At 38.9% G+C, this 12,121-nt stretch overlaps 1 protein-coding gene across 2 annotated transcripts in view; it reads left to right on the top strand.

Moving 5' to 3' along the window:
• Positions 1 to 11,904, top strand: part of pitpnc1b (phosphatidylinositol transfer protein cytoplasmic 1b) — a 44,158-nt gene extending 32,254 nt beyond the window's left edge. For both annotated transcript variants that reach the window (XM_017309403.1, XM_008431542.2), the window contains exons 3-10: positions 2,479 to 2,567; positions 3,708 to 3,715; positions 3,841 to 3,912; positions 6,246 to 6,338; positions 7,573 to 7,728; positions 8,980 to 9,043; positions 9,652 to 9,738; positions 11,072 to 11,904. In XM_017309403.1, the coding sequence (XP_017164892.1) occupies positions 2,479 to 2,567; positions 3,708 to 3,715; positions 3,841 to 3,912; positions 6,246 to 6,338; positions 7,573 to 7,728; positions 8,980 to 9,043; positions 9,652 to 9,738; positions 11,072 to 11,232 (730 nt within the window). In that variant the 3' untranslated portion in view covers positions 11,233 to 11,904. The remainder of the gene's footprint in view (positions 1 to 2,478; positions 2,568 to 3,707; positions 3,716 to 3,840; positions 3,913 to 6,245; positions 6,339 to 7,572; positions 7,729 to 8,979; positions 9,044 to 9,651; positions 9,739 to 11,071) is intronic.
• Positions 11,905 to 12,121: the final 217 nt, after the last annotated feature.

Raw genomic sequence — 12,121 nt, 5'->3', positions numbered from 1 at the left:
CTTCTGAATCTTTGCCTGAAGGTGTTCATTCACCCTCTTTACACAAATCACTCCAGTAATTTTCGTATTTTTTGACCCGTGCCTTGGAACACAAATCCTGAAAGCTGTTTTTATCACCCAGCCCACACTAAAAATATGCTTCTTCTTTTTTTTGCTATGCTGATTTGAAGTCTGTTTTCTTTCAGTTGTTAATTCAAAAACTAGTTTTGGTTAAAACATAATTGTCCAGTGAAAAGGGACATTCAGGGATATAATTTGTGCAAGTCAGTCATTCGTAGAAAGGACAAATGGACCCTGGTTTTGTCCAGCTCAGCAGTTCCAGAGCCATTGATGGCTTAACTTTGATCACACAAATAATGCTCGTTTGTTTTATTTATTTTTTTGTTAATAATTACCTATTTGAGCACTGAAAATAATGTTTAAATGCTTGTGAAAAATTAACCGTAAGCACAAACGGTACAGTTTGATTCAGCAAATCACTGTTACTGGAAAAATATGGCAGGGGTTTTAGTTTTTAGAGCCTTTAAATTTGACTTGGACTATGAAAAAAAGAGACTTGAGATCTAACTTGTGGTCACCCGTCAAACTTTTCTGACTTGATTTGGAATTAGAAAATAATATTTTTGACTCTCTGTGTCTGTTAAAAACTAGTGCAAGAAACATTTCTTAACTGACTGTAAAAAAAAAGCAAGGGAGGTGTATTTATTTTCTAAAGTCAGAGAGTCAATATTATGTCATCATGTCAACTGAAACACCAGCACTAAACATTTAATCCCTTTGTTATATTCAGGGAGTTACAGTTCTGTGCTGTTTAACACATTTATCAAATTATTTCACTATCCATGCAAACAGCTGCCCTAATTCCACCAGCTTGATTCATAAATGCTGTTTAAAGCAACAGCCTGTGTTTGAATGTTCCTGCAGTCCTAACCAGCTGCTCTTTGATCAGCCTACACATCTAAAAAACACAGTTTTATGAACAGATTTTGAAATATTTTAGCTGCAGTCAGCAGTTTCAGCAGAGATTTATGTGGCACATTGACCCACATAAGACTCCCTGATGGGACAATCTTCAAGTAAACAGCAGAAAAATTAAAGACAGTGAGCTCATTCCAGTGCTAATCCTAGATTTTATTAGTGTTTTCTGGGTATGTCTTAAATTGGACAGAACAAAAGCACAAATAACAAAAAATCTAGCATAATTTTATGAATTTACAGCTGTGTAATGTGTATAAATAAAAATGTTGGAAAATTCCATTTGCAATCTAGATTTCTTGATTTTTTTAAAGCCTGAATTTAATCTCAAGCCACAGGTTTTGGCCCAATTCATTGATTGTTTTATTGATTTTGGCTTTAGTTTGAATTACCAACAAAAGCCACAGATACAGCCACAGTTTTTCAAAACTCAAAAAAAAAATTGATTTCACTTCTTTTTTGCCAAATTACCCTATTTAAAGAATCTGTCTAATTACAAAAAACTAATGTTAGTGCATACCGTTTTTCTACTCCAGGTCATAAATGACAGGAAAAACTGGTAGAAAAACTAGCAGGAAATCTATGGAATTTCACCTGCAAAATTTCTACAAACAATGACTTTTAACACTGGAAATAATTTGATGGAAAACCCCCAGAACTGCAAAAAATAAAACCCTGATGTGAAGTAAGGAGGGTGTTAAACCGTCACCTTAAACTGAGGCAGGAGTGGTTTTAATGTGCTGCATGCTTGCTTAATCAATAAGCATACTTTCTAAAACGTGAAGCTGCTTTTTTTTAATGCATTTACCTTACAAATCCCTTCACGGTTTATCAACCATGTGCGCGGTGTCCTTGTTATTTCTTCCAACCGTACTCAAGCATAAATCAGTCAAGGTTTGAAAACCACACACTGTAATTCCCAACAATGTGCAGATTAAAGCAAACCAAAAAACAATTTAATTTGCTTTAAGGTTAAATTTTAAACTATTAAATGGATGGGTTCAGGGTTCATTACTCTGTGTTGTTTTATTTATTGTCTGCTCTAAATAAAAAAAAAATGTCCAAAGTCATTTCCTAACCCAACTCATTACCCTAATGCAACCTCATGCCTTATTCCAATCACCACTACAAACCCAAGTTTTAATCCTTAAATAAACTCTTAAGGAAGCAAAGAAACACTCTCGCTCTGGAGGATTTTTCTAATCTATGTTTAAGTGTTGGGTGCTCCTTACTGAATACACACAAAAGTACACACATGCACATAGGTACAGTCACCACACAATGGACGTCTGCTCATTTCAGACATGTGACTTTGAAGCATTTCATCACAGCAAGTATAATAGAGAATGAGTCATACTGCAGAGGAAATAGTGTACAGGTAATGTAGCTCTAAATGGCCCAATAAAACACTTAAGATTTCTTTGTCTCCATCTTTAATCTGCCTCTTGCTCCTCCCAATTTTAAATCACGTTTGTGATATTTTCCCTTTTGCTCCAATTTCAGTAAACTGCCGTCCTGGATTAAAGCTTTTGTGCCACGAGTTTTCTATGTGACAGAAAAGGCGTGGAACTTCTACCCCTACACCATCACAGGTGAGCATTTCTGACTGAAAGAGACAAAGACAGACACGCCACAAGTTAAGGTGTGACAAAACTGTTTGTTCACAGACTGTTGCATATTAATGGAAAGTTGAGTGGAAGGAGGACAGGTGGAGTTTTCCACAGTGTGATCATTTGGAGTGCCATGTCATCTGGTGGTGATGGTTCACTGTGTTTTATCAAGATAGCATGCCTGTCGCAATAATCGATAAAGCAATTAATCACATGATAAATTACAAAAATTTAATAACTTCCATTGGTATGATTTATCATGTATATCTTTTTTCCTCTCTTTCTACCGAAAACTGGATGATAAATGTCAGTTTTGTGCTTTGGTCTCACCTAAATTGAAGGACAATTTTGTTTACAAAGGCTTCAAAATTCATGTTATTTGTGGTTTTATTTATTTATTTTGTATATTTAAAATGTCTTCCAGTTCCAGCAATAAATGTTCATTAGAATTTAAAGTGTACTGATCTTTTAGGATGTTTTCTTGCATTATTATTTTTGCCATTACCACAATATAAATTAAAAATGGTCTCGAAACAACAATATTATCGTTTATCGCAATAACTTCTGGAACAATTTATCGTCCAGCAAAATTTGCTATTGTAACAGGCAAATGTCTACCATTGTTTTTTAGAGTTCGTAAAGCTTCCAACTCCTGACAAGATTTATGGAAGAAGTGATTTAGTTCTCCAGTTCAATGACTATGGTGCTAATGTTCTTTATTGTCCTGCAAACTGGCCTGACATAAACCCCATAAAGTGGAGTCTTGACAAAAGAAAGATTAGATCCAACAATACGAAGAAGTTAAAGGTCTTTCTTAATACCTCAGATATCTTCCATAACATGCTGCATGGATGCAGTTATTCATACAAAAGTAGCTCCAATCAATTATTGAATACCTGCACTTGACAATACAGACACACTTTTTAGTATGTTCCCATTTCTGAATTAAAAATGTTTTTTTTTTATTGATCTGATGTAATATTACAAATTTCTGAGAAGCTGAATATGTGATTTTCACTGGATGTAAATGAAATCAATCTGTATGCATTCCTCACACTTATGTGCATTTGACTAATTAATGTTATTTCTCTCTATCTATATTCAATGTTGCCGATGTTGCAGAGTACTCAGTAAGTACTCTCACACATTATCTGCCTATGAACACAATCGAGCTGATCTCTTTTAAGAGGTCAGTGGATTGTCTTGATCACCTTCCTTCGCTGACTGTATGCTCTCCCATGCTTACCTCATGTAGGTGTCGTTCGTCCCGAGGTTCAGCATCCGCATTGAGACAAGGTTCGAAAACAACAACGGCAGTAACAACAATGTGAGTACAGGCCTAACGGGGAGAAAGCCAGAAGATGGAGTGATCATAGAAGAGTGGGAAGAGAGGGAGACAAAGGGGCAATGAGAGGAATTGCAATTTTCTCTGCAGCGCCACGAAAACGTTCATCAAATTGATGTGGCCATTACAAGGAAAACAAGCAAAGCACAAAATGCACTATTGGCAGATCTATTAACCTGACGTGCTGTGTGCTGATCATGGCTGCCATGCTGCATTTCGTCCATGGCCAGTGTGCATCAACACACTTGGACAGAAATTTACAAGCAATTGCAGCTCCGCCTGGCCCCTCGCTCCTGCTCTGAGTAATTGATGAAACTAAAAAAAAAAAGAAGAAAAGGAGGAGACCCAACCTGCTTCAATTTTCTTTGGCTTATTGAGAGAAATGTTGTGATTCTTATTTTAAAGCTCTGAAAAAGCTTGAAAATAAACTCCACTTTGATTGAAGCAGTTATCTAACAATGATAAATGTAGTAAAATCCAACCTTTATTTATTTTTGAGTACATTTATTGAGTGGAGTGGGAAAAAAGACTGGGTTACAAAATAACTTTATTTTCTTTAAATTCTTAGTGCCACAATTATTAGCACTGCATCGAAGATATCTACATAAAAATCAAAAATTACCTGGAGATTTATTTTATTATCTATATTTTACACCTATAAGCTACATTGTCAATTCTTCCCTTTTGCCATGGAGGTACAAATATGCATAAATCTGTCAAATAGACACTTCAAAATCGTTAAGACAAGAGAACATGTATTGACGTGTAGAAATCTTACAGAATTTTTTTTAAAATGATGCTCACCAAAACATGCCCACATCTAAAGCCAAAAATAAAAACCTATAAAATCTTGTGTATGATCTATACTAAAAGTGCATGTAATCCTTACATACTGATATTTGCAGCTTTTCCAGAGATACACTGACCTCTTAGTTGCACCTTTAATTAACTTTCTCTTCGCCCAGCCTGTGAGTTTAGATGTCTTCGTAGATTTACAGTTGTGCCATTGTCTTTTCATGCCAACATCTACAGTCGCTCTCATCTCAGCCAATCAGAACCATGAAAATCAATTGGCGCACCTGGATTGGTTGCTTTGCAAACTCCAGTCAATTACATGTCAATGCACCCAGGTTTTTCTGCTCTCCAAGTTGCATTTTCATTCAAATATTTTAGATATGTTAAATGGAAAAATCTGCAAATAGGCATATTTTCTATGAATAATTTTAAGTTCCACTCCACAAAATATGAGCCACAACTAAGCAAAAGTCCATTACAGTGGCTCTTTTATTGATATAAATAAATCTTCACAAAAGGAATTAATGGAGAAACCTCAACAAAAATTTCCAAACAGTTGAAATAGGACATCGTTTTCAGGATTTTGCAGAGTTTTCCCCATGCATTTTTAAATTCAAGGGCACTTTTCTGTTTGCTTGTATGGTATCTTCTGACAAACTACAATCTTCCCCTGGAAACTTTTTTTCACAGTATCATGCAAAAAAACAACAACTAAGATTTAAAAGTAATTTATTCAGGTTAACGCTGTCTTTGTGTGTGCGTGTTTTTTTTTAAATCCAGTGTTAAGTACCTGTGTGAAGTCAGTTGAGAAATGTCAGCGAGGAACGGGGAATCTACACAATTAAAAACATATTGTGATGATATGAGAGTTTTGTTACAACAACAGACTGAACGAGGAAACGAAATACCTCCAACTAGAGCAACAGCAGCAGTCCATGAGAATGAGCAAGACCTTGGTTCGACACACAAGCACAACATAGTAACAGGAGCGTGGCGGACTGCTATTTCATGTTTTGCTACTTGTTAGAGTTATTAAGTAAACAATTTCAGCACTGCATTTTAAGAGATGTTACCCAAGGTCAGGAAACAGATCAATTCTTTTTTTGCTGCTCATCCAAGTTTGCACCACACTTTCTCAAGACAAACTGCATTCTGCTTTCATAACACCTCTGTTTCCCTCGCTTTAATATCCAACATACAGGCTTGTGTTTTCCCTTATCCCCTTCTGTGCTTTTTCTCTCTATCTGTTCTCTCATCTGTTTGCTCCAGTGTGATTTCCTCCAAGGGCCTCGGGGTGGGATATACAGTAGTGAGGGGTGTTATGGTGTGTGACCTCCGTTTTCTACACAGTTACTTATCTACTCTTATCCCCGCTCAGTGCTGAGTGAGTAATGCATGTGTTTATGTGTGTGTGTGTGTGTGTGTGTGTGTGTGTGCGTGTGTGTGTGTGTGAGTGTGTGCGTGTTCGTGCATCTGCAGTCATTACACTGCGTGACCTCCTCCCATCTGTCTGGATGTAGGTGTTTGGGGACAAGCCAACCCCAGAGGGGGACGTTTGCTTCCTGGACATCCTAGCTGACCCCATCCCGGACAAGCACTACAAAGAATCGGAGGTACGTGGGGCAAAATAAAAAAACAAACAAAAATAATGATGAAGAAAATGAAATAAAAGTAAGAAAACGATAATAATAAAAAAAACTAACATTGTTTAAAATTACTTGCACTTGCATCTTTAATGTTTATTACCCAAAGTTGGTTTTATTTTCTTTGCCCTTTTTGTAATGTTACAACAAATTACAGTGTATTTGTAGGAATTTTTATGTGTATTTACTAAAATAATAAAAAGCATAAACAGTTTTTACATTTTTGTAGAAGTAAAAATCTAATGCAAGTGTGGTTTGCATTTGTAGTCAGTCTCCTTTATTCTGACAACTAAGTAAAATCCAACGCAACCAACTGGCTAAATTTAAACTTCAATGTAACATGAATAGATGTTCTGTGAAGGCCTCAGTTGTTTTTTTTAGAGAACAATAGTTAAACAGCATTATGAAAGCCAAATAATGTTGTAAGGCAGAATTAGACATGTTTGTGGTCTTCGTTTTACAAAACCCAGGAATGTAAATGGATTACTAACACTTTTGCAAGATCTGCAACAAAAGGATAATTAGCTACTGCTGGCTCTAAAATAGCTAAGCTGGATTGTTCTTTTACCTCGAGCTACATGATTGGCTACTCACTCTGCACACATAAGTAAAACCTTTATGCTCTTAAAAGCTTTTAGGTGGACACAAATGTTATAATCCATTAAACTCGAATAAAAATTGTGTCTAGCTTTAGGTTTTTCTCCTGAAAAATAAAACAATAATACCCTCCCATAACTCAGCCTCTCTGCCTTCCTTCTTTCCTTCTCATCCGAGATTTCACACCTCTTTAGTGCCTGCGAGCCCTTAGCAACAAAGGTGAATTCACAGGTTTGTGTGCAAACAACCATGTAGAAAGAGCTTCCAGCACAAATGCATCCAAACACATAGAACCAAAAAAAAAAAGAAAAGAAAAAAAACATGTCTACAATACACCAGTGGATTATATTAAACAAGATTGTGAGAACATAAAATCCCAACCATCGTCTGGTCGCAGGTGCATAATATGTGGTATCAGTTTTTCCTCCTCGGGGCTGCGTTGAGCAACACCCTGCTTACACCTCCACACAGATATCAGTCATCCTCACACGTGCAGCAGCTTATAAGAACGTCCACAGGCGTCTATAGGTCCCCCTGAGAACACCACACAGTTGCAAGGTTTCTGCAGATTCAGCGTATAACCCCCAATATCTTCTACCCTGTGCAGGATCTGAGTCTCTGGCGGTCAAATAAAACCAACCGAGGGCCTCTGGAGAAAGGCTGGAGGGACAACCACAGCCCCATTATGTGCTCCTATAAGAGAGTGCAGTGCAGCTTCGAGGTCTACGGCTTCCAGACCAGGACGGAGGATTTCTTGCACAGAGTGAGTCGGAGTTGTATTTCTGCCCACCGCCGATGCAAAGACGCCAGGTTTGAGGACAAAATGACGGTCCTCATTTGGTGCTGATGGTGTTTTATTATCAGAGTTTGCCTTTTGCGGCATGCTGACACAAATAAATCTTTGCCACATTAATTTCCAGACATTAGCTTAATTACAGACACCACAAGGGCAGGCAGTCTCAAATGACCTCTGCACTGCTTCTCATGTAATTCAGTAAAGCTAGCTCTGCTGTTTCAGTTCTCCTCCACAACGAGGCAAAGCAATGAAGCATAAAGTGAAGCTCAAAGTGTTTGTTTAGTCGTGTTCATAACCGTTTCAAGTTATATTGTTGATGTAGGCTCCAAAACAGCCTATTTCCTCCAATTAATTAAACAAAAAGATGCTCTGACTGGGCCTGCACAGTGGCGCAGTTGGTAGAGCTGTTGCCTTGGTATGGTATCTTCTGACAAACTACAATCTTTCCCTGGAAACATTTTTTCACAGTATCATGCGAAAAAACAACAACTAAGATTTAAAAGTAATTTATTCAGGTTAACGCTGTCTTTGTGTGCGCGCGTTTTTTTTAATCCAGTGTTAAGTACCTGTGTGAAGTCAGTTGAGAAATGTCAGCGAGGAACGGGGAATCTACACAATTAAAAACATATTGTGTTTTGTTACAACAACAGACTGAACGAGGAAACTAAATACCTCCAAGTAGAGCGACAGCAGCATTCCATGAGAATGAATGTTGCCTTGCAACAGAAGGTTCTGGGTTCGATTCCCAGCCCCAGTCTTTCTGCATGGAGTTTGCATGTTCTCCCTGTGCATGCGTGGGTTTTCTCCGGGTACTCTGGTTTCCTCCCACAGTCCAAAAACATGACTGTCAGGTTAATTGGCCTCTCCAAATTGCCCCTAGGTGTGAGTGTGTGTGTGCATGGTTGTGTGTCCTGTGTGTCTCTGTGTTGCCCTGCGACAGACTGGCGACCTGTCCAGGGTGACCCCGCCTCTCGCCCGGAACGTGAGCTGGAGATAGGCACCAGCAACCCTCTCAACCCCACAGAGGGACAAGGGTGTTAGAAAATGGATGGATGGATAGATGGATGGATGCTCTGACTGTGACAATAACGTGCTGCATAACAACCTGAACGCTAGTATTTCACATGTGACCAACAGGACATTAGCAGAATTCACAGCTAAGCATTTTTCGCTCAGATGTTTCTGCTCGATGTGATTTTGTTTCTTTTGTAATTTCAGATTGTTAAAGACATTCTTCTGGTCGGCCACAGGGAGGCAGTCGCGTGGGTTGACGAGTGGCACGGTTGGTCAAAAGCTCGCTAATGTATTTAGAGTAAAAATTTCCACGGCCTCCACACATTGAAATTTTACACATTTTGTCACGTTGCCGCCACAGATTTCAAAGTATAGAAAGGATGGCATGCCTTCAAAATAATCCCTCCAACTCAAGACTTAATTTTTCCTCTATTTGATATGGGTTTGCAATTTGACTGGGCCATTTTTACAGCTGAGTATGCCTTAGTAAATCATACAATGTAAATCATTACATTGTAACTCTACCTTTATGTTTAGTCTCAAGTCCTTGTCAGTCTCAATCAGATATCTTATGGGTGTATTTTAACTATATTTATTCTGCAAAAAAAAAGCCAGACTTGTGGTATGCCTGACCAGTAGCAGTACTCTCAATGTTCTTTAATTTTCAATCTATCAGTGATAGACATAACAGGTCCAAGAACCAAACAAGTTCATGGACCACACTTTAGATATTTAGTGGTAATGTTGTATACACTTCCTTCTACGCCAGTCAGGCACCGCCTTGTGCCAAATAAAATCCTAATGAATGTATTGCAGTTTCTGGTTGTACAAAATGTGCATTTTTTATGACCCTCTATACGTGTCGTTTCGCTGCAGGGCTCAGCTTGGAGGAGGTGAGAGAGTACGAGAAAACAATGCAAGAGAAGACCAACAGCAAAGTCAAATCCAACCAGAACAACTCAGGTGAGTTTGCTTCACCCGATCCGCACTCCACTGAAACTCCCCCGAGGACTGAAGGTGAGACTGTCCAGCTGCATGTGAGAGCAGTGCAGGCAAAGGCAACGACAAGGGGAGGTGATTGCAAGTGTAGGAGCAAATAAAAACAACAGTGGCTGTGAAACATACATTTGAGATCTGTGGAAATTATTGCTGCATTCAGCAGCAGAGGAAGGAAGAAATATAAGACAGACTGATTTTCCTTTAGTTCACATTACGTTTTTATGTAATTTTTTTAGTGGTCCGTTTACCAATACAAACTCCAAAATAGCGTGAATTATTAGCTGTGTAACGCTGACATGCCTGACGAGAGCAGGTTAGTGCCTTTGCAGCTCCCTACAAGTGTCCAGATGGTAGGAGTACATCTGTGGGAGAAAGGCAGAAAGGGAAGAGCAGTTGGGAGGCATTTCACAAAACATGGAGCAGCAAGAAGGGAGTGTGTGAAGAAGAGGACAACAGAAAGACAGATGTAGTGTGTGTGTGTGCATGCATGCTTGTGAGTTAGGTTTAAGATAGTTCATGAAGTGATAATGCCGCTGCGTCGCTCTGATAAACAGTGTAATGCAGCCACCTGCTGCACTCCCCTCATCATGAGCCCTCTCAACATAAATAACCAGCCGTTGCAGCACTTAGCTGTAAATGTCAGACCTGGAGGGGGCATGTGTACGGGCATACAGCAGAAATCAGTGTGTGTACGTGCATGTGCTTATGTGTGTGTGGTCACCCTGCCCCCTGCTGGTTCCTCTGGTGAACCTCAGGAGCTAGTGGGAGAAATCAAAGGTAGAACTCCCAATATGGACTGAACCATCTTGAGCCTGCTCTCTCTCTCTCTCTCTCTCTCTTGCTCTCTCTCTCCCCCCTCTGCGTGTGATGATGAGAGACATCAAGTTGCAACTGAGCTGCAGTCATTGCTCAACCTGAAGCAGCTCGCCCCACTGCCATGAGCCCCTACAGGCCATAAGCAGCTAAAGCATTCAGTCGGTGTGCACTAAAAAAATACTGTAGGTTTCATTTCATTCATCTGCTGTAATAAAAGTAAATGGATGTCATTTACTAGAGAGAATCTAATAAGAAGTTGAGAGCATGAGCTGAATACCAATAGGGGATTAAACTAATGGGAGCCGGAGTGTGTGCCACAGATCTTCAGAATACTTTATTCCTTAGAAACTCAAACAAGTGAACATAATATTTCCTTTTTCTTTCAGTTTACTCTTTTTTTCTATCCGGTTTCAGTTTGCATTGCGAGTATGACAAGATATACACTTTTTTTTTTGTCAAAACATCTGTCCATCTTTCTCAGGCCCACAGGATTCCTGCGATCGTCCTGCGATCTCCCGGTCCATCTCCGTGACAGACGAGCGTTCCCTGAAGAAGATGGGAGTGCCGACGGTGGACATGTCTGACAAGTCAGCCTCCTCTGTGCTGCACTGTCCCATTCGCCTCAACTCCACCCCGGAGTGATACCTCTCTGCCCAACGGCAACACAGAAGACAAAGTCTAACTTTGTGTCAATGCCAGCAGCAACGGTTATGTGATGTTATTTGTCAAAATGCAACAACAGTCACAGAAGCTCTGCAGGCATTGTTTAAAATAAATATATATTTGGAGTGCAGTTACATAGGTATGGAAAGCTAAACGTGCTAAAGTCCAATAAATAAAACCTTTTGAAAATATTTATACGTTATGTTCACATTATTAATAAATCATTTGTATTCACATTTATATTTTCAATAGTGGCTTAAAAAGGACACTATCCAATGATTTACTTGGGTTTCATTCAATGTATTTCTTAAGTGGTTTTAATTCATTTTAAATTTATTCTGTCATTTCGCATAGTTTGCATGTTCTCCCGATGTGTCCAACCATAAAACATGTATGTGTGGTTCACTGGTTGCTCTTAGAAGTGGGTGCATGGTTGGTTGAGGACTGGTGGTGACCCACTGACCCCTGGTAGAGGCACCAGACCCTCTGTGACTAAGCAAAAGGGATGGGCTTATTGGACTCTGGCACTTTTAAATCTCCATATATGATATATCAGTGCAGCTTTTAACATCTTTGGAATTCAATTGAAAAATGGCTTGAAAGTAAACTTGATAGCAGTAAAGTTCTCTTTATTCCCACAAAAAAAAAAAAGTAAATTAATGTATCTTATCAGGTTGGCTTCTTGGTGCCTGTTGTGATACAGACTAGCTACTTCCTCAGGTCAAATAGTTTTTAAAGAATCAAACTCAGCGTTGGTACAACTATTATATTAGGATAGATCTAATTCTCTTTTTTTAACCAAATCTAAGCTGCTGCAGGCTGCAGTGCCCGTTTGCTATACAGATAAAAATAGTATTGATTCTCTCAT

This window comes from Poecilia reticulata, linkage group LG16 (assembly GCF_000633615.1).
Source record: "Poecilia reticulata strain Guanapo linkage group LG16, Guppy_female_1.0+MT, whole genome shotgun sequence".
NCBI classification, from domain to species: domain Eukaryota; kingdom Metazoa; phylum Chordata; class Actinopteri; order Cyprinodontiformes; family Poeciliidae; genus Poecilia; species Poecilia reticulata.
Note: the sequence above shows the minus strand (reverse complement) of the source record. Positions and strands in the feature narration are given on the sequence as shown.